General features: G+C 40.9%; 1 protein-coding gene across 2 annotated transcripts in view; it reads left to right on the forward strand.

Annotated features, from left to right (window-relative positions):
• Positions 1-422: 422 nt before the first annotated feature.
• The window catches only part of DENND5B (DENN domain containing 5B), a 183593-nt gene continuing 161142 nt past the window's right edge, over positions 423-22873 (forward strand). For both annotated transcript variants that reach the window (XM_080809936.1, XM_080809935.1), the window contains exon 1: positions 423-688. In XM_080809936.1, the coding sequence (XP_080666062.1) occupies positions 562-688 (127 nt within the window). In that variant the 5' untranslated portion in view covers positions 423-561. The remainder of the gene's footprint in view (positions 689-22873) is intronic.

The raw sequence follows: 22873 nt of genomic DNA on the forward strand, positions 1-22873 counted from the left end.
GCGGCTAACCGTCTCGGCTGGCAGAGGCCAGCAGGCGTGTGTGCGACCGCCCCCTGCGCCGCGGCCCCGGCTGGCGAGCACTAATCCTGCCCGCGCTAGGCGCTCCCTCGCAGCCGGCGGGGCGCGCGCGCGCACACGCCCGGAGAGCGCGCTCCCGCCCCTCGCGAGCGCGCCCTCCTTTCCGCCCCCTCCCACCCCACGCGCTGGTCCTCAGCGCCCCCGCCCTCCCAGAGCTCCCACAGCCCGAGCGCCGCTCAGCTGACCGGCGGGCGCCAGACGCCGCGGCTTCCAGTTCGCGAGCGCAGCTGCGGCGGCGCGAGTCTCTCACGCCGACACTCCCCCTGCGCGCCCCTCCCCCACCCCGGGACCGGGATTGGGACCGACTGGGCGCGAGCTCGCGGCCGCTTCTCCGGCGCCGAGCGGGGAGCGAGGCTGCGGTGACGAGCGGCGGCTGCGCGGCCATGGGCGCGCCGGTGTCGCCCTAGGACAGGCGCGCGGGGACCGCAGGCGTAGCGGCGAGCCTTCCCGAGAGGCGGCGGCGGCAGGAGCAGCGCGGCCGGGATGAGCGGGAGCGGCGCGGCGCCCGGCCCGGGCTCGGGCTCCTCCCCGGCCGCCTGCCGCTTCGCGCACTACTTCGTGCTGTGCGGGATCGACGCAGACAGCGGGCTGGAGCCCGACGAGCTGGCGGGTAAGGCCGGGCCCCGGCGGTGCGGGGGGTCCCTTCAGGGACGCGAGGGACGCTGCGGGGACGCGCGGGAGGCGGGTTCTAGACAAAGTCGGCTCCCGGTGGCGCCCGCTCTCCATCCGGACCGGCGCCCGGGCGGCGATTTAATGACATTGTTATTTATTCCGCGTGCAGGGTGCGCTGCTGAGCCCGCGGGCGTCGCGCCGCTGAGGGCGCCCGCCTCAGGCTTTTGCCTCCCAGGCGCGGGGTTATTAATAACGGGGACGGGGGCGGCCTCGAGGGCACGGCCTGCACACGGCATGCTGGCCTTCTCGCCCGCAGCTGCACGCGGAGGCGTCCGGTGAGTCACCGGGCGCGCTAACTCCCCGGCCTTGCCGCGATCCCGTGCATCCCACCCCCCGCTCCCCGCCCGACTGCGAAGTTTCAGCCCTGGCACGTGACTCGGCGCTCTGGCCCCCTCGGGCGAGGCGGCGACAGACCCCGCTGGGCGGCAGGGGTGGCGTCCACCGCGGCGGTGACCGCCTGCAGGGCGAGTGAAGGCGGGAGGCTGGTCGGACTTCATCCTTGACTGTTCCGGGTCTGCACGGCTTCCCGCCTCGCGTTCGGCGATGACGGTCGTCACCTTTTGAAATCCTGTCTATTTGGCGGTGTCACGGGACTGGGGAGGACCTTTGATCGCTTGGGACTCGGCACGACGCTTTATTGGCACTACCTACACTGTTTCTGAGTTTAATTGTTGGACGTTCTCCCCTCACTTGGGTGCACCGTGTGTTACTGCCGGGCTTTTCCTGGAGGGGCACCGGTCCCTCCTCTTCACCGATTTGATGGCGCACTGCAGGGCCGAGCCGGGAACCGATGCTGGCAAAACGGGCGGTTGAAGGATGATGCGGGGGGGGGGGGCGGTACTGAGTGCGCAGCGCCGGGAGGAGGCCGGAGAGAAACGACCGATTTCATTTATTCACGCCTCTTTCTTTCTGCTTACCTTCTCGGGATCTGAATCTTTATTTTTGTTGTTGTTGTTAATGGGTGAGACAAGTGACATCTATCGCCTGAACTTTATCTGTGTCAGTGTTGAACACTTAGGTCATAGCTTTCCAGAACAGCTTGCTTTGGACATAGCATGCCTGATTGCTTGCACCAATGTGTATTTTTGTTTTCTCTTTTACTCTTTTGGGGGGTAATAGAGGGGGCTCGGAACGATGTATTAAATAATAAACAATAGGAAAAAAATGTGTTCGACTGTAAGATACAGTACTGATCCACCCGTGTCTTAGCTAAGCATCTTTTTAAGCCAGGTTCACAGCAGAACATTTTCAACAAAAACTGTAAGTCTAGTTTTAGTTAAAGGTTTTTAGAAAAGAAGGATGAGTACCAGATTTTTCTGTATGTGTAGTTATATAGCCATGTTATTTCTTCAGTTAAGATTTCCTGTACATACTAAGAATCGCTTTGTTGGGGCGCCTGGGTGGCTCAGTGGGTTAAGCCTTCGGCTCAGGTCATGATCTCCGGGTCCTGGGATGGAGCCCCATGTCCGGCTGTGTGCTTGGCAGGGAGCCTGCTTCTCCCTCTCACTCTGCCTGCCTCTTTGCCTACTTGTGGTCTCTCTCTCTCTCAAAGAAATAAATAAAATCTTAAAAAAAAAAAAAAAAGAATTGCTTTGTTAAGGGATATGAAGTTAGAAAACATGTCTGCGGAGAGATCTGGAGAGATTCCTCTTTGGGGATTGAAGGGATTATTTTTATTTTTCTAGAGTCCTTTCTCCCCTGAACATCCTAATCATTTGTAGTAAGGGGTCACTTTGAGGCCTTTTGTCAGTAGTGACTGATGAAAGAAAAAAGCCTGTATTTTTTTCCATCTGAAGTCTGTATGCTTAGTAAAACTAAAACAACACCGGTAGGTGTGGCCTGGGACTCTTAAGGCAAGTGCAGATGGCTTTAACAAAAGTAAGCAGTAAAAAATTAATTTCTAATTCATTTTTTAAACACTAACTGGCTTCTCCTTTTGGAACACTATGCATGAGTGTGGATGTTTGGGAGTTCTGCTTATAATTGGTGTTTTGAAGTGATATTTTTGTCTGATGATATTTAAGTATCAGTGAATCATTCAACGAATAGTTTTGAAAACCTTAAGGTGTAGATTATGTTCCAGGCACTGGGGACAGCTGTGAACAAAGCAGTCAAAAATCCCTGCCATCATAGTGCTTACATTTTAGAGTGAACAAAATGAAAACACATAGTTTGTTACATGTCAGTAAGCGCTATGAAGGAAAATAAAGCAGGGAAATGAGACTGCGGTAGTGCTGGAAGAATGGTGGGATGGTGGGGTTGCAGATTTTAAATGAGATGGCTAGGGAAGGCTTCACAGAAAAGGAGACCTTAGACTAGAACCTTGATGGAGGTGAGGAAGCAAGCCACGTGGATTGCCTTGGGGAACATCATTGCAGGCAGGGGAGACAGTGCACAGGGAGACTGAGTTTGAAGAGTGCCTAGTTTGTGCAGGTAACAGTAAGGAGGCCAAGGTAGTTGGAGCTGAGGGAGGAAGAAAGTAGTAGATATGAGCATAGAGAAAGGGGAGGGAAGATTGTGTAGGGCCTGATAGATAATTGTTGAGCTTTTACTCTAAAGTGGGAAGCTGCTGTAAAGTTTTGAGCAGCGCAATGAGACTTGATGTACTCTCTAAAAGGATTGCTGGGCTGCCTTGTTGATTAGACTGTGTTAGGGGCAAGGTTGGAAGCAGACCAGTTAAGAGGAGGTTCTTTTTGGTATGTGAGGTGGGAGGTGTTTGTGGCTTAGACCAAAGCAGTAGCAGTGAAGTGGTGAGAAGCTGGATTATTTTGGCGGTAGAGCCAGCAGGACTTGCTGATAAGTTGGATATGGCATTCATATTCAAAGAAAGTGATCAAAGATAACTGTAAGATTTTTGGCCTAAACAATTATAAGCACCTCTATTTACTGAAATAAGACTGAGAGAAGCAGGTGGGAAAGATGAGTTCAGTTTTGGACATGTTAAGTTTGAGATATCCATTAGACATTCAGATGGAGATGTCATGTAGGCAAGGCATCTCTCAGGGATCAAAATTTTTATATAGACATAAGTTGAAAGCCATGAAATTGGATGACAATACCTAGGGAGTGAATATAGATAGAAAAGAGAAGAGGCTCAAGGGTTGAATCCTAGAGACAGTCCAACATTCGAGGTGAGGAGGATGAAGAGGAAACAACTGAAGAGATTAAGAAGTATGGCCAGTTAAGATCAGAGGAAAACAAGAGAATGTAGCATTACGTTACCAACTAACCAACCATCTTCTTGACTGGTTTCCACAGAGCTTCATTGGAGAGGAGGAAACAAGGCCAGTGAGTTAGGCAAATTAGTCAGGAGGTTGTTTCTGTTTTGCTGCATTAATTTCAAAGTTAAATATAGTTAAGTTTCTATTTTACTTTTATGGAACTGATCTATTTTTATCGCACTGTTTCTTAGCAAGTTGTCACCCTGCCTGTAGAAGGTCTAAGTTCACTTCTGTTAAATATAAGTTCTACTGATTGCTTTATAGACTTTTTCTTAGCATAGGCATCCTCCTGGAATTCACACTTCACAGGTGGTGAGGCATTGAAATAAAATTAAGGACACAAGACTTATGATGAAGTAACAGTTAAATAGACTAAAACCTTATAATAAAGTTATCAGGACTGTAGATTGTTTTTTAGACATTCCTCCTAGTAAAGCCTAGTTTTACCAACAGTGGAAAAAACTTTTTTGGTGTGTGTATATATATATATATGTATATGTGTGTGTATATATATATATATACACACATACACACACCCCTTGATATACTGATATTTCCTATTATCCTTTCTTTAGTTCATCTTAACTGTTGTGCTTCTCCTACTCACTGTATATTTTTAAAATGCACTTTATCCATAAATAATGTTCCTTTAGATATTAAAGTAGAAACATTTACATTTTCTCTAAGTGTTAAATATATGAAAAAGTTTTTAAATTGATTATTGCATAAAGAAGAAAGGAAGTATAAATAGAAGTTGTTGGAATTAGTTGACATGTAGGAAGGTAGTCATCATATGAAATTTTCTTTTATGCTTCTCATTTCCTCCAGGACCTAGCTGTAGGAATTTACATGGTTTGGTTTACAGCACAAATCTTCTAGACAATAGAGAAATTAAGGACCTTTATTTAAGTAATATAAATGTGCAAGTCCCCATAGTACCTTATACTTATTGTTTAATCAATGAATGAGTATGAGTATAGGAGTCCACAAATTGTGTGGTGGCCAGAATATTCTTAAAGCATTGCAGTGGTAGTTTGGATTTAGTTCTGCTGAAGAGTGCTAAAGTATGATGGGTGCAATCCCCACAACAGGCCTTTTTGAAATCTCTTCCTTGGTGCCTCTATTTATTTTTAGCTTTGGTTTTCTTGGGTGTGGTTTCCAGAAGAGCTTTGGGGCAGTGAAGACCATGGTCTAAATTCAAATACAGTTAACCCTTGAACAGAGATGGAGGTTAGGAGTGCTGACCTGTCCAATACAGTTGAAAATCTGCATATAACTTTGGCTCCCCCAAAACTTTAACTACTAGCCTACTGTTGACTAGAAGCCTTACCGATAACATAAACAGTCAAATAATACATGTAGTATATGTTATGTATATGCTGTATTCTTAAAATAAGCTAAAAGAAACTTTTTTTTTGAAGATTTATTTATTAGAGAGGGAGTGCGGGCAAGTGGGGGGGGGGGCAGAAAGGAGGCAAGCAGACTCCTCCACTAAGCAGGAGCCTGACTTGAGGCTCGATTCCAGGACCCCGAGATCATGACCTGAGCCAAAATGAGAAGTCTGATGCTTAACTGACTGAGCCACCCAGGTGTCCCAGAAAAAAATATTTTCTTTAAAGATTTATTTATTTATTTTAGAGAGAGAGGCATGCGCACGTGTCTTTGGGGCAGAGGAAGAGAATCTGAAGCAGACTTCCCCACTAAGCAGGGAGACTGACCTCTCACCACTGTGAAATCATGACCTGAGTGGAAAGGAAGAGTCAAGAGGCTTAACTGACTGAGCCACCCAGGCACCCTGAAAAGAAAGCGTCATTAAGAAAACCATAAGGAAGAGAAAGTACATTTACAGAACTGTACTGTATTTAGTTTTTAAAATCTGTATGTAAGGGGACCTGTGTAGGTTTGAACTATGTTGTTCAAAGGTTACCTGTACAAAATTTGGTTGACACTGACAGTATCATGCCATAATAGTTCTGAAAGGGACCTTAGACATCATTTACAATGAAGAGACCAAGGCTGAGAGATTAAGGATCCTCTCAGAGAACACATATGACAAGCAGCAGACAGCAGACTAGTTGTTCCAGTATACTATGCTCTGTAGTTATTTTATTTAAACTTAGAATTGAGATGAGTTTGACTTGAGTTTAACAAGCATTTCGGGCTTGTCTTTATTCCAGACTGCATGTCCTAGTTAAGACTGCTAAAGTATGCCTTTTAAAAACTGGCCTGCTGGGGCACTTGGGTGGCTCAGTGGGTTAAAGCCTCTGCCTTCGGCTCAGGTCGTGATCCCAGGATTTTGGGATCGAGCCCCAGATCGGGCTCTCTGCTCAGCGGGGAGCCTGCTTCCCTTCCTCACTCTCTGCCTGCCTCTCTGCCTACTTGTGATCTCTGTCAAATAAATAAAATCTTTAAAGGAAAAATAAAGTATTAAAAAAAAACAAACTGGCCGGCTGTACAGGCTTCATGGGTTAGAGCTGCCCTGATCTGACCACCATTGATAGTATCTTAGTTGTTAGTTATCTTGTCATCATTAATCTTAAAAATAAAACTGCCATGTTATTTTACCAGGAAAAGTGGATTTATTCAAGAATAGCAAAGAATTGCGATTCAGGACATGCAAACTACAGCAAAATCATAGGCAAGTCTGGAGAAGAAAGTAGAGTACCCCTCTTTTGTAGAGGAAAGAGGAGAGTCAGGAGGGGCTCTTATAAACAAAAAGTCCATTGGGGTAAACTGGGAGTTCAAAATGTAGTGGCTTTTCAGTGTCACTGAGTTGTGACAGTCTCTTATTGGCTGGACTATTGCCAGGTTAGGAGAAAATCTTTATTTCTCCTGCTGAGGTGGTAGTTGGATTTGCAAGGTCTTTCTCTGTTGGTTCTGCAAATGAAGGCATTGGTGGGGTATGAGAGCTCCCTCTCCTGGCCTTTGGCCTCCAATTTAGTGAGGTTTCCCTTCATACATTTCACACCGCTGTTGGTCAACAGTGGATTATGTTTGGGAGTTTAAAATGTTTGGCTTGGTACCTAGAAGGCTGGGGAAGGAGAGGTACAAGGATCAGCCTCCATTCTAATGAGACCAAAGAAGATTCAAGGTCTAGTTATTATGATACGATATGGTGCTAACTTGGTTTTAAAAATCCGCTGGAAAGAAAACTGTTTATCATGAAATTGGGCCAGTAGTGAATGCAGCTAAACTTTCAGTAATAACCCAGGGGCTCAGGCTTCTGTCCCATTGGTTAATGCAGGACCAGCCATCGTAGGGAGCTCAGAATATGAGATGATGAGATGGGAAGAGAAAGGGGATGAGAGGAGGATGTAAGTATCTTTGGAGAAGAATAAAATAGTAAGAGAAAGGGAAAGAAAAGGGATTGGGAGAGACAGAAGAGTCTGGAGGAGTACTAGTAATATCTGCTGAGGTGTTAAGACAGACTTTTCTAAAAGTTCCTAAGTATATCCTTTTGCTTGTACTAATTCCACTGCTGGTCACAGATACGTTTGGAGTAATAAAAGTGTCTAGAATACAGTGCATTATTAGTCATAATTTTCACGAGACTTCTTAGAGAAGAAAACATTTTCTTCTGAAATTCATTGGAGGGTAGAGACAGTTTTCCTGTGTAAGATATTTTAGGAAACAAGTGCCGTTATATCCAAACCCATTTCTAATGGTTATATCCAAACCCATTTCTGATCCATCCATTTCTGATGGATAACATAAATTTTGTTTTTAGGAAAGCCATAACTAGCCAGTACACTTTGGATTAATCATTCAGTGTTAGTTGTTTACAGTGTCAGGTTGTATGTAGGTGACAGTCACCATTTTGTAAGAATCTACAATGAAATAGCAATGATAACTAATATTTACTGCCTGCTTTCCACTTGGCAAGCACTGATAAATGCTTCATAGTTGTTGCTTCATTTAATCCTGACAGCCACCTTAGGAGGTGGCATTATTTTCTGTTTTACAGGTGAGGAAATGGAAACTAGGGAGTTGAAGTGCTTCACCCAGGTTCATATATTAAGTGATTATATGGGAGGAGGGATGGACATAAGTGTCTTCTTCTCATATTCTGAGCTTCTGTGCTGGTGTGTCCTGTATTATTATAACTGTGGGTTATAAAATCTACCAGTGTAGGGACCACATGGATAACCTTATAATCAAATGAGATTATCTTTTTTTTAAGATTTTATTTATTTATTTGACAGAGAGAGATCACAAGTAGGCAGAGAGGCAGGCAGAGAGAGTGAAAGGGAAGCAGGCTCCCTGCCAAGCAGAGAGCCTGATGCGGGACTCGATCCCAGCACCCTGAGATCATGACCTGAGCTGAAGGCAGCGGCTTAAACCACTGAGCCACCCAGGCGCCCCGAGATTATCTTTTTTATAGGGAAGTTATTAAGAAGGAGACTAGTGGTCTTTATGACTTTATGAACTGACCTACATTGTCTCTTGTGGTGAGCACTGATAATGTCTCTTGCATGAATGAATTCCTTTATTCATTCATCAGAAAATTAGAAGAGTATATATATGATGTTACTTTTGTTTTTATTAATGAATATATATATATAAAGTAAGATTTTACCATATAAATACAAGGCATTTACTACATAAATAAATCTTTAATCTTTTTAAAAATCTCTTTGCTCTTTTTACTGGGATTTATCATCCGTCTTTTCTTAGCATAAATTGTTATTTGTCCTTAGATGAATTTATAGTTTTTAAAAGGAATGAGTGATTGCTTGTGAAACCATAATTAGAGCTGGATGCACATTTAGAAGCCAGGAGTCCAATCCTGGCATGTGACTTAGGTCTGTGGGCTCAGTGTTTTCATCCCTTTGGAAGGGATTAAGTGAAGCGACTGATTTCTGAAAATACTACTCCTCTCTTCCGTGAGTCTGAACTTGTTTTTGAGTGAAAAAACGAAATGTATCAATTTTTTAAAAAATTAATCCTAAATGACATAGTGTATAAGGACTGATACATATCACATATGCCACATGAGGATTAGTTGAGTAATTATAATTTCAGCCACAAGGAAAGGAAAAAAAAATCAATTAGTCTTTGCAGTTCCCTTTGCAGAAAAGGTGCAGTTTTTAATAAGCTTTTTGAAATATTAATATCAATTCACGGACTCTGATTATTATCTACATTGGCCCTTAGGGAACCAGGGACCCCTCTTTGGAATCACTGTATTAGCTAATCTTTTGAAGTCTATACTAGCAGTATGAATGATATGGCCAACTATCCACAAATGGGATAGGTGGTGGGAACTTAGAATAATTTTTTCCACATAAAATTTTTTAGTAGCTTCCCTTGTATTTGGATTAAGATTCAACCTCTTTACCCTGTATCTTAGTTTGTTCAGGCTATTATAATAGAATACCGTAGACTGGGTGGCTTATAAATAACAGAAATTTATTTCTCACAGTTCTAGAGGCTGGAAGTCAAGTTCAAGGTGCAAGCAGATGCCATGTCTAGGGAGGGCCCTCTTCCTGCCTGGTTCATAGATGGCCCTCTTGTGTGGAAGGGGTGAGGGAGCGCTCTAGGATCTTTTTTAACCCCACTGAGCCACCCAGGCGCCCTATCTAGGATCTCTTTTATAAGGGCATGAATCCCATTCATGAGGGCTCTACACTTCCCAAGGGGCCCACCTCCAAATACCATCACATTGGAGATTAAACTTCAACATAATGAATTTTGAGAGGGACACGTATTTAGTTTATAGCCCCCTGGTTTGCAGAGTTGTTCATGATCCGGTCTTTGCCTACTTTTCCAGCCTTTTGTGATTGGATCACTCTTTCCTGCTATGTTGATTTTCTTAAAGGTCCTTAAAAACAGGAAGCTGTTTCTTGTCTCTGGTGTGTTCATCTTCTCTTCTCTCCCTGGAATCCTCTTTCTAGACCAGCATTGTCCGTTATAAATATAATATGAGACACATACTTGGTTTTTAATTTTCTAGTAGCCACATTCAAAAAGATAAAAAGAAATAGGTGATACTAATTTTAATGATACATTTTATTTATGTATCTAGGATATTATTTCAGCATATAATCTACATGAAAATTATTAATGAGATATATATATATATTTTTAAAGATTTTATTTATTTATTTGACAGAGATCACAGGTAGGCAGAGAGGCAGTCAGAGAGAGGAAGGGAAGCAGACTCCCTGCTGAGCAGAGAGCCTGATGCAGCTCGATCCTAGGACCCTGGAATCATGACCTGAGCCGAAGGCAGAGGCCTTAACCCATTGAGCCACCCAGGTGCCCCATATTAATGAGATATTTAACACTCTTTTTTCTTACTAAATCTTCAAAGTCTAGTGTGTCTTTTACACTTACCTCACATCTCGTTTTGGACTAGCCACGTTTCAAGTGTTTAATAGCCACATGTGACTAGTGGCTGCCCTCTTAGATAGCACAGCCCCACATCTTTGCAAGATTGGCCTCTTCTCATCATTTAGATCTCTGCACAAGTGTTATCTCCTCAGATTGGCCTGTTTAAAATGGTATTCTTTCTCCCCTTGCCTGCCCCACTCTTGCCAGTAATCCTACTTTATTTTCCTTATAGCACTTCAGGGCACCTGACGGTATACTATATAAATGCACTTGTTTACTTTTACTTTTTAATGTCAGTCTTCCCTATTAGATTGTTGGTTTCTAAAGGGCAAGACCTTTGTCCTTCTTGTTTATCATTGTATACACAGTGACCAAAACAGTGGACTCAAATAGATTGTTTGAATAAATGAATGAGATAATTTTGAGATAATTTGAGATGGACAAAAAAAAAACTTTTCATTGCTGACAATAAAAGTCAGTATATTTGATTTATGTGTGTGTGTGTGTGTTTAAGATTTTTATTTATTTATTTGACAGACAGAGATCACAATTACACAGAGAGGCAGGCAGAGAGAGAGGGGAAGCAGGCTCCCTGCTGAGCAGAGAGCCCACCAGCCCTCTGTGGGGCTGGATCCCAGGACCCTGAGATCATGACCTGAGCCGCAGGCAGAGGCTTAACTTAACCACTGAGCCACCCAGGTGCCCCAGATTTATGTGTGTTTTTTAACCTCTAAAATGGAAACTAGAGGGTTTTTTTTTTTTTTAATGAGAAACTGGAGATCGATGAAAAAGCAAGAGAGTAGTAGATGAATGATAAATTTTTTTGAAAGGTATAGATCAGCTTTCTAATGAGCTACTATAATTTGTTATTAGCCTATTCCCTCTTGAAAGAAACTATGACAAATTAATCTTTTTTTAAAAAAAAACTTCATGCAAGCACGTATGCAGGTAACAGCAAGGTTTTATTTGTTTTTTGTTTTTTGGTTTTTTTTAAAGATTTTATTTATTTTTTGACAGACAGAGATCACAAGTAGGCAGAGAGGCAGGCAGAGAGGAGGGGGGAAGCAGGCTCCCTGCTGAGCAGAAAGCCTGATGCGGGGCTTGATCCCAGGGCTTGATCCCAGGACCCTGGGATCCTGACCTGAGCCGAAGGCAGAGGCTTTAACCCACTGAGCCACCCAGGAGCCCCTGTTTTTGTTTTTTAAGCATGTAACATACTTATTTATAAAGTAATGCTAGGTGATAGCACATAAATGATGGCTAGTGTGTATAAAACTTCAGAAAATGTTGTACTAAAGATTCCCTGTAGCTTCTGTTGTGATTTTAGAGGAATATCTTAGGAAACTGCATTCATAGTTTCCTTCTTCATGGGCATCCCTCATCAGCTTTGGACTTGGTCAGCCAGGACAGTTCCTCTATTATTTTTTTCCATGCATATTTTGTCTTTATTGTACCTTGTATAATATTGTGTTCTGCCTCAGGCTTGTCTAATTAAAATGGTACCATGTAGAGGTTACTGGGTGGCTCAGTTGGGCAAATGTTGGACTCTTGATTTCTGCTCAGGTGGTGATCTCAGGGCTGTGAGATTGAGCTCCACATCAGGCTCTGTGCTAGGGATGGAGTCTGATTGATTCTGTCTCTGTTTCCCTCTATCTCCCTCCCCTTGCCCCCTGCTCCTACTCTTCCTCTCAAAAAATAGTAAAATAAAACACCACTATCTAATGACCTTTTAGCTGGAGATTCCAAAAATTTTTAATATGAAATTATCTTTTTCACATTACTTTTCAAACAACAAGTTTAAGAAGCTAAGAAGTGAGAATTCTAGAAAAAAAGTGGAGGTATTTTGTATGCTGCTGAGATAGTACATCATGATGATAACTTGCTTTCTCAGATCCCTGCACCTTTTCCAAGAATCTGTGACTTATACTAATTTTATTCTAAATTAAATATTATAACTTTTAACTAACATGAACTTTTTGAATTAATACCTTTCATTTTTCTTTTGTAAACTTGTGTACATCACTGGTACAAAGTTATTTTTGACTTAATGCTTTCTTTTTTTTTTTTTTTAAAGATTTTATTTATTTATTTGACAGAGAGAGAGATCACAAGTAGGCAAAGAGGCATGCAGAGAGAGAGGGGGAAGCAGGCTCCCTGCTGAGCAGAGAGCCCGATGTGGGGCTCGATCCCAGGACCTGAGATCATGACCCGAGCTGAAGGCAGAGGCTTTAACCCACTGAGCCACCCAGGCGCCCGACTTAATGCTTTCTTTAGGTGACTTTCAAGGATAACTACTAGCACTGTTAAGTCCGAAGTAGCTCTAGAAGTCACCTTTATACAATGAAGCTATGAAAATAGCTAACATTTATGGAGTCATGAATTGTGGTTGGTGATTTATAAACATTATTTTTAGTCTTCACAATAACTTGGAGGTGTTATTTTCCTCATTTTATGTGAGGTGTTCCCCAAACTCGCAGTTATTAAAAGCTGGGATTACCTCCTAGGCTCTCTGGCTCCAACATCGTCCTCATCACTGCGCCTCGCTGCCCCTCCAGATCCTCTAGACCAGCTGTCCTCAACTCGTGGGTGGTGACACATTAGTGGGCCAGCTGCTTCCGAGCTGACTCAGAGTAATTATTAACAATAGTTGAAATACTAGGTTGTAAATGATATAAGTTTTAAAATAAGTGGAATGGAATCAAGGTCTTTCCTCTGTGATGCTGTTCTCACTCAGTTCCATTCTCATGTGCTTTTATTGGGTATAAGAGAAAGAGGCAACATTATATGTACCACTGTAGTAATTGTGGACAGCTGATACATAATGGGAAATTTATCTAGTTAATGCTACTGCTAAGCGACTGTTGCAGATGAGCTGTGAATGGTTTTCACATATCCATACTCTCAGGAATGCCACTGCAAAAGTAGTCCATTTGCTTCTCTTCCGTGGTTTTTCTTTTTTTTAAATTTGTTCATAATCTGAGGACACACAGGGAGTATGTTTTTTCAATGCTTATGCTGATCTAGACAACTAGATACTTTTCTAGATACTTTTCTCAATTATAAAATATGGCAGTGTCTTGGAATGAACTTTAAAGTATGGAGTGTAATAAAAATAGTTGAAAGTACAATTTTAGAGTTGTAGAATCTTTCACCTGCAACCCTGCTGTGAGGACAGGCATGTTGAATGCTTAGATATAGGTTCTAAACTTTGAAACCCAGTTTAAAGATTTTTTTTTTTTTTTTTTTTTTTAAATCACAGGTAGGCAGAGAGGCAGGCAGAGAGAGCGAGAGGAGGAAGCAGGCTCCCTGCCAAGCAGAGAGCCCGATGCGGGACTTGATCCCAGGACTCCGAGATCATGACCTGAGCCGAAGGCAGAGGCTTAACCCACTGAGCCACCCAGGCGCCCCTAAAGATATTTTTAAGTAGTCTGTTTTCTAGATCCCAAAGGCCTTTCGATGTAAATCCACCTGTTTTACATAATTTTCTCCTGCCCAAGCCTGGAGAATCTAGGTTTCTGCTTTGAATGAAGACCATGTTTCCTTGCCCTTTCTTCTTGTCCTCTTTTCCAGCCTAGCACTTTCTTACAGTCATTTATTTAACACAGGGACTTACTCTCTAGTTTGAGGAAACAGTATAGAAGTGATACATAAATTAAGATTTTAATGATCTTTTTTTTAAAGATTTTATTTGACAGAGAGAGTGTGTACGTGCACATGCGTGCAGTGGGGAGGGGCAGAGGGAAAGGGAGAAGCCGGCTCCCTGCTGAGCAGGGAGCTGGATGCCAGGCTTAACCGACTGAGCCACCCAGGCACCCACTTTTTGACAGTCTTAATTCTTCTGTGCAGTTTGGCACAAATTCGCTCAGACCAGGCTTTTTGAACATTTTTTTACCCCAATCCTTTCTTCAAGGATCATCTTTACGTTTACCTTAGTCCTCATGAAGCCACTTCCTATTGCCCTGTCAGTTGTCTCTTTATTCTATAAAGAAGAAATACTCTTTTTATAAAAATTTCCAGTGTCATAGGTAGTGAAGAGTTTTTAATGTCTAACTGACTCCTCCAGTTACCTTCCTCCCCAGCAGAAACTGGGCAGAGTTTCTTACTTTCCATGACTTTTCAGGTTTAATACTTTGTGTTTCTAGTATACTTTCAGGTTTTTTTCTTTTCTTGTAGTTGTTTGAGAAAACAGGGACAATTTGCTAGATCAACAATATTCTTTCTATGTAATAAATTTACATTCTTTTTTTTTTTCTTTTTGCTATAGATTGGGATTAAAATAGCAAGGAAGAATTGTTTCCTTCTAGGTAGATGAGACAGGGATTGTTTTGAAGGGGAGTGACCATCTCGGACTCTTTTATGATTCCCTGATTATAAGAATCGGCATCAGCATATCAGATGGAATTCCATGAGTATCCGCTACAGACTTGCATAGTAATAGTTTGAGCAACAGAAATTTAGGGCTGATAATAGGTTTAAAGATTACGGATGATTCACTTCCAGGACCACAGTGTTTTGTTTTATTTTCTAGGTTAATTTCTCTTCACTTCAACTTTAACCCTAACCTTTAAGGAAATTTAAATGGTTGGGGTAACAAGATAACAGATTGTTTAAGAATGTTTTCTATCTCTTGTGTCAAGTGTGTTCTTTTTTCTTAATAAATAAACTTTTGTTTGGATTTCAGAATATTCTGGCTCAGCTCCAGGGAAATGAACTTTCCAGCTTGACTTCATTTGCTTTGTGCCATTGTTCATGAGAACAATGACTGTGATTTCACAGTTTATTAAAACACAAGCATTGGTACCACTGAGGTGATTATGCCAAAATAAGGTTATTTTGTTTAGTTGTTCTCACTCCTGTCTGGCAGTGCTTATTTTTCCATTGGCAGCCCTAGCTACCATTTTAAATAAATATGTGAAAGCTGTGTGTGCTTAAATGTAAAATTTTGTGTATTCCTTGCAGTGAAGAATGGACAGACCTTGTTACTATGAACCATGTGTAACCTGTCTTATTCCTGGTGGAAGGGGCCAGTGGGGAGAGTGTAAAATATGGGTGTATGGAGGGTGGAAGGCAGTAGAAAGTGACACATCTTGTTCCAAAAATCCTCTTTTCCTGATCTTACTAATCTTTCTCTCACCCTCTCTTCTACTTGGAATACAGATTTTACGGTTAGAGTGTGAGAAGTTGTACAGAAATGTACAGACGAGTGTCCAAGACCCTAGAGGTGGAGGAGTCGTTATAAAGTCTCCCGCACAAATGTTGCACCTACTAAGGTTTAACAAAATCACATTCATTCTTCCCTAGAATGAAATTTCCTCTTAGCAGGAGTAAAAATTTAGCTTTTTCTGAATGTGGCCAAGAAGTAGACCTACTTTGTTGAATCATTAGGGGGCAAAGGCCTTGATGTGAAATGTCTGTTGACATGTATGCACATTAGGTATTTATTTCTCTGCCCCATTGAACTCTGTTGAATAGATCAGGTGACAGCTTTTATCTATCTGAAGGTCAGTCTTGGAGGGACAGCTGAAGCATTGGTGTATGTGTGAGAGAGATTGGTGTGTTTTTTTTAAATGTAAGAGAAATAGCTTCTTACATTCCTTGCTTTTAAAAATGAGAAACTCTTATATAAAATTCAGATTTTCTTTGGGACTTAAAGGAGAGTGTAAATGGTTTTATTACTTCAGTAAATACAACTGAGTAGTTTTTGAGTGTCCTCTGAAATGAGATCTAGTTTCCTCTCAAGTGTGGGAACTGTTTTATTCCCTGTTCCCCTGTTTCCTGACCTCTGCCTTTTGACCCTGCTGCTTTGTGATGAGATTATGGGCCTTCGAGCTTTTCCCCAATGTACCCAAGGTTTCCTTACACAGCAGCATAAAACTTTGTGCTTCCTTAAATGATATTCTTAGAATTAACGAAAACATTCGGATTTAAATGTGGAAATACATTTTATAAATATTTTTTTTCTTTAAGAAGTCTATTTTTTCTTAACACTTTCCGGAGTATCTGTGTATTTTCTAATAGGAACTTTAAAGTTCTGTGGGTATTTGTATGACTAAATATGTTTTTTCTTTGGAGTACAACTTTGTAATGTTGCTTATTTAGGGAGAGACTAAAAATTAGAGCTTTCCGAGATAAGGGAACCCAAGTGAGACGCAACTGTTTACTCCCCATTGTTGTCTATTAGGTATGAAAATTTAAAATTTGGATTTAGAGGGTGACATGTAAGAGCAATGAATTGAATATTTTCAGAGGAAGTCAGTGCATTAAGTGCTTGTTTTATAACAAATGCTTTTTATACACCTTATTAGATTCTTAAAATAGAATAGGAAGAGAATCAGGGACAAACAAAAGGCGATGAGCCCATTTGGTTTTGCTGCTTGTTGGTAGTGCATGCTTATAAGAGGTTTTTTTGTGGGTTTTTTTCCCCCAGACATTTTAGTAGGACTTTCTGAGGAATGTCTGTTTTACACACTGAAATATTCCACCAGGAGTGAGGTAAATAAAATAATTGGTTTGAAATAATAAAAGGCAGTAAGTACTTTTTAAAAAATTGTGGCTTTTAAATTATAAAAGTAATGTATGCTCATTTTGAAAACTGGAGAATACAGGATTGCATTAAAGAAAACAATGATCAGGACGCCTGGGTGGCTCAGTTGGTTAAGCAGCTGCCTTCGGCTCAGGTCATGATCCTAGCATCCTGGGATCGAGCCCCACATCGGGCTCCTTGCTCAGCGGGGAGCCTGCTTCTCCCTCTGCCTCTGTCTGCCAGTGCTCACTCTCTCTCTCTCTCTCTCTCTCTCTCTCTCTGACAAATAAATAAATAAATAAATCTTAAAAAAAAAAAACAATGATCACCTGTTATCCCAGAGGGGTAGAATTTAAAATAAAAATAGAAGTTCTGATTTCTAGTCACTAATTAGAAGCCAGAGTGACCATTTTACTGAAGTTGTGTGGTTAAATGAGCTGAGCAGTAATCTGAGAAACACAGTAGCATTTTTTTATGCCGAAGTCATTGCCTCTGATTTAGTATATGACATCTTTAAAGATTTCTGTAAATAATTATTGATTGAAAGACTGAATAAATAAATGAAATGGAGTTGTCCACCTCAAGTGTTTAATTTGAGGAATAAAAAATAAATTCTTAGTACTTGCAACAACTTTTTTTTTAACCCAAAATCCTTTATACTACCAGTAATTAAGGTGAAATGGGAAAAGAAAGAATAGCTTTGAAACTGAGGAGTTTAATGCTAAAATAATCTATTACAATTTTTTTTCCCATTATGGAAAAGAAGGGAAAGCACTGGTGACAAATGAGATGGGCAGACAGAGGAAAGAAGCTAGTAAGCAAAAGAGGCATTTCAGTGACAAGATAAACTCTTGATCTCTGTCTTAGTGAGAATCTGATTTATTTGTAGTCACATAGCAGAGTGGAAATTTATTTAGATGTTGGTATAAAATACCTCTGATGGCAAATCCGATTGTCTCTCTTCAGGTTGCTGGAAGCGGATAATATTTTAGGAAGGCTGAATCTAAAAGCAGCAGTAGATTTGACACTTGTCCCTTACAGCTCCTTTCCTGTCTCCCATTGTAGGGCGCTATGTAAACATTTCATGGTCAGTGCTGGCAGTAACTGTAAAGAACATAGAGAAGGTCTGCAGTTTTTCTTTTCGTGTAATGGAGTAATAAGAACAAGTACAGTTTTTTATTGTCTTGCAATCTTTTGGCTGTTTGTTGGTGCTTTTAGATCCTTTCTGTAAATGACTTTACTCCTAAAACATACTTATCATGAGTTTCATATGTTTAAACCAAATGAAGACTTTAATTTGTCGTAGTAATTGGAAAAACTTATACAAGGGAGATGTGCTTATCTCATTTTCTTTAAATCTGTCAGTTTATTGACATGAATAGGACTTTTGTTAGTAATGACAGTGCTTTCTAAAAATTTTTTGAGTAAATGAAACCTTCCAAAAAAGAAAAAAGTACTTAAAGCACAAAAAGAAGGAGTGAGAGACAGAACCTAGTTAGTTTTTATCTGGAGAGATATTATTTGCATTTTTGTTTCTATTATTTTTTAGGCTGGGCTGAATTAAGGTGAACTTTAGTTGCTCTAAGTACTGTGACTGGCATTAGTTCTTAAAGCATTTTTTGGAGCGTATAATGCAATAAAGAAGATAGAGGAGCAAACTGTGGGGAAGAGGGGGCTTGTTTTTTCCCACATCTATGCTCACATTTTTTTTCTAGAACCAAGTGTATAACACACTTAAAAGATATGTAGACTAGCTTGCTTTAAGTATTGCATGGAATGGGAGATGAATTGGGAAGAGAAATTGAATCTAGCTTTTGGAATATTTTTCTGTCACAATGCTTGTGATTATAGGTTAGAAAGGACCTAAGAAATAAAGGAATTTGACTGGTTCACATAAGTTTTTTTAGGGGTAGGATGTTCAGGTATAATTGGAGCAGAGCTCTAACTCTGTTTCATTACAGTTCTTTATGCTCTGTTTGTCCTTGGTGTTGACTTCCTTTTCAATGTGGCTTCCTTCCTTCAAGGTAATAAAATGATGGCCTTATTAAGGCTTCACATTTGCATATCACACCTTCCCTAGAAGAGATTTAACTTTCCTCCTCTATTCCCTATTCATATCACGAAACACAAATCTGGGTCTTTGCTGTGATCAGACCACTTAAGGTCACACTTCCCAAAGGACCATCTTTAATACATCAGTCTATCAAGGAAGATGGGATTAATTTAGAGACCAGACCCCCGGGTGGCTCCTTTGGTTGAAGGTCTGACTCTTGATTTTCAGCTCTGGTTCTGATCTTGGAGTTGTGTGATTGAACCCTGCATGAGGCTCCGTGTCCAGTGCAGAGTCTTCTTGTCTGTGTCCCTCTGCCCCTCCCCCTACTTGTGCTCTCTCTCTCTCTTAAATAAATGAATAAAATATTTTTTTAAAGATTTTATTTATTTATTTATAGACAGATCACAAGTAGGCAGAGAGGCAGGCGGGGGCGGGGGGAAGCAGGCTCCCCGCTGAGCACAGAGCCCGATGCGGGATTTGATCCCAGGACCCCGAGATCATGACCTGAGCCGAAAGCAGAGGCTTTCCACTGAGCCACCCAGGCACCCCTAAAATTTTTTTCTTTTTTAAGATTTACTTATTTATTTGACAGTGCACAAGCAGGGGGAGTGGGAGAGGGAGAAGCAGGCTCCCCACAGAGCATGGATGCGGGGCTGCATCCCAGGACCCTGGGATCATGATCCAAGCCAATGGCAGATGTTTAAGTGACTGAGCCACCCAGGTGTCCTGAAATAAAATCTTTAAAAAAAAAACAAATAGACTGACTAGAGACAGTTTGGGATGAAACTAGGGCAGCTGCACAATGGAAGGGGAAAGGAAATGGCTGTTGGAAAGCAACCTAACTGAATGCCAGACTACGATGAAGGCCCTTTGAGAGGCAGAAAAGAGCCCCTCAAAAGTTTTGAACAAGAGAATGTCATGTTCAAAGCTATGCTTTAGGAGTATTACTCTGGATGAGGGGTGTAGAACAGAATTATACTGGGAAGGAACTAAAAGTGGCAAAACCAATTAGGAAACCATTATTCTGCAACTTTACTGAATTCATTTAGCCTAATAGTTTTTTGTTGGACTCTTTAGGATTTTCTGTGTATAATATCATGCCTTCTGCAAATATTGACAGTTTAACTTCTTCCTTACTGATTTGGATGCTTTTTATTTCTTTTTCTTGTCTAATTGCTGTGGCTAGGACTTTCAGTATTGTGCCAAATAAAAGTGGGAGAGTCGGCATCCTTGTTTTGTTCCTGATCCTAGAGGAAAAGCTCTTTTGTTTTTCACTGTTAAGTGTGATACTGGCTGTGAGTTCTCCATTTATGGTAGGCTTTAATTATGTTGAGGAATGTTTCCTCTGAATGCAGTTGTTTAGTTTCTATCATGAACAGATGCAGAATTTTGTCAAATATAGAAAACTCTTCTATAAAACAAACTAGAGGGGAAAGGCCTGAATTAGGATGGTGGCAGTGGGAGTAAAGAAGAGAGGATGGATATGAGAGATAGGACAGACATTAGATGAATTGATTTGACAGCTTTATTGTACATGACACATTGGACTGAGATTTTGGGCCCAGGCAACAGGGATATGGTAGTGTCATTCATAGAAGAAAGAAACACAGGAGGAAATAAGTTTTAGAGGATGTTTAGGTTAATTTTCAATTTGCGGTAGTGACAGTGCTGGTGTAACTTTATTTTCCTTTACAGCAAGGAGGATTAAAACTACTTTCATCAGATCTTACTATTATGGAACTGTTTATGTTAAAGGGTGTGTATACAAATAAGTGGTGGAACTAGAACTTGAATTCAAGTCTTCAGACCCGGAGTTCTGTGTTTTTTCCATAATGTCACACTTACCTCTGTTTGACTCATGAATTCTTTCCCTCCTTCCTTCCTTCCCTCCTTTCCTTCCTTCCTTCGATTGAGGAACCAAGAATAGGTGCATGTTAATTTGAATCTGTGTTTTTAAACACAAAGTATAAAAATTCTATAATTAAGGAAAAGACAGAACCAGCCAGATACACACTGAGACTTATTTTTGAATTAGGATAGTTTGCTGGGCATGAATCAGTAAAAAATTTACCTTTTTTTTGCAATGCTTCAGTTTGTAGCTAAAATACAGTTGTTTTTGTGACAGGCTTTAGTAGTGCATTTAGAATTCATCTGTATTCCTCAGCTATGAGGCAGGCAGTGAACCATATGCCTGCCCTTTGATGTTTTGGACTTTGTATAGCAAAAAACTGTCTAACCAGTTTGAATGTCTGCAGGTGCTTGCAGTAGGTTCTAGGCATTCCCATCTAAAATGTTCAGGCCATCTGGTACTACTCTAGAATTATGTGTACCAGTTGCTGATAATGCATATATGGTGCTTACTTTAGAGCCTGGCAGGATGTAACTGCTTGGTAGACTTTAGCTATTATTGTCATTAACATAATTGATTGGAGTAGCTTCAGACACTTTGATGAGATTTAAGGTGTTGATGGAACTCTCCTTCAATTCCAAGGCAATCCTTGAGGTTGTGTCCTTTTCTCCCCGCGAGGGGATAATTTTATCTGTTAAAAAAAATAGATAATATGTTCATATTGTATCATTTTTCAGAAGATAGAAAAAATTATGTCTGACTCATCCTTTTCTCTAGCTTTCCAGTTCCTTTCCCCAGACATGATCATGTTACCACTTTCTTGTGTATGCTTCTAGAGGTATTCTCTGCATTACATGAGATGTGTTTTAATTAATCTTAGATTATACTCTTACCTTTGGACTTTTATATATTTCTCTAGCCCATGTTATTGCCTTTTTACCTCACTTTATTTGATAACAATGATAAAGGTATTGCTCAAATTCTGTTTTCTATTGTTTCAATCAGGTGAGATACAGTCCCTAGTTTGCAGTTGGCATTCGTGTTAGAATGTTAAATGAATTGCCTAAGTTTACATTGCTAGTGGCAGAATTAGAACCAGAGGGAAGGTTCTTCTGAGTCCAGATCCAGGCTCCTTTCATTACAGAGGAACTTAGCCATTCTCTTTGGCTCTTTGGGCTCTTTGACATTCTCTTGTGTCAAAGAGCCCACCTCCCTAATTTTATGGAGAGCAATGCACTTACACCTAAAAAGATAGTGCCTGTCAACTAATTATCGCCTGATCACCAGTATTATTTCATCTTTACCCTCCTACCCTCTTCTGCCCACCTGAGTGGCTACAACATTATTCTGTAACAAATTCCAGGTTTTATGTCATTTCATCCATAATATTTTAGAATGTGTCTCTAAAGATAAGGACTCTCTTATATCCGCCTTAATAAAACAAATTTTGATTTTCTATTTAATCTTCAGATCTCAGTTACAATTCATGTATTGAGTAAGTACTATGAAATGCCTTAGTCTTATTACCCAAATGCAATAATTAAATCAAGAAGTAAATTTTATGTGTGTTTTTTAACATTTTAAAGTAATATTGGCAGAGGTGTTGAGGAAGTAACTACTAAAAGTTATTCTAGCTCAGAAATGTTAGGAATCTTAAAAAGGCTCTTTTAACACCATTGTTATAAATATGGCTGTTTTGTTATATTAGTTAACTATTGTTGAGAGACAAGATTATCCTAAAATACAGTGCTCAAAACATGTTTATTATCTTGCATACTTTCTGAGGATCAGGAATCCAGGAGCAGCTTTGCTGGGTGCTGCTGGCTCAGTTTTTCTTAAAAGGTTGCAGTCAAGCTGTTGGCAGGAGCTGTAGTCATCTCAGGGCCTGGTCCAACTGTGCCTCAAGAAGCCACTTCTAAACTCCCTGTGTGATTGTTAGAGGCCTCTCCGTTCCTCTCACTTGGGCCTCCATAGGCTGCCTGTGTGTCCTCATGATGTGGCTGCTGGTTTCCTTCAGAACAAGTGGTGACAGAGGGAGAGAGACTGTGATAGAAGTTGAAAATTTTTACAGCCTGCTTTCAGAGGCGATGTACCATCATTTTTGCCCTATGCTTTTGGTCACACAGACTAACCCTGTGTGATAC

Source organism: Martes martes, assembly GCF_963455335.1.
Source record: "Martes martes genome assembly, chromosome: 8".
In the NCBI taxonomy this organism is placed as follows: domain Eukaryota; kingdom Metazoa; phylum Chordata; class Mammalia; order Carnivora; family Mustelidae; genus Martes; species Martes martes.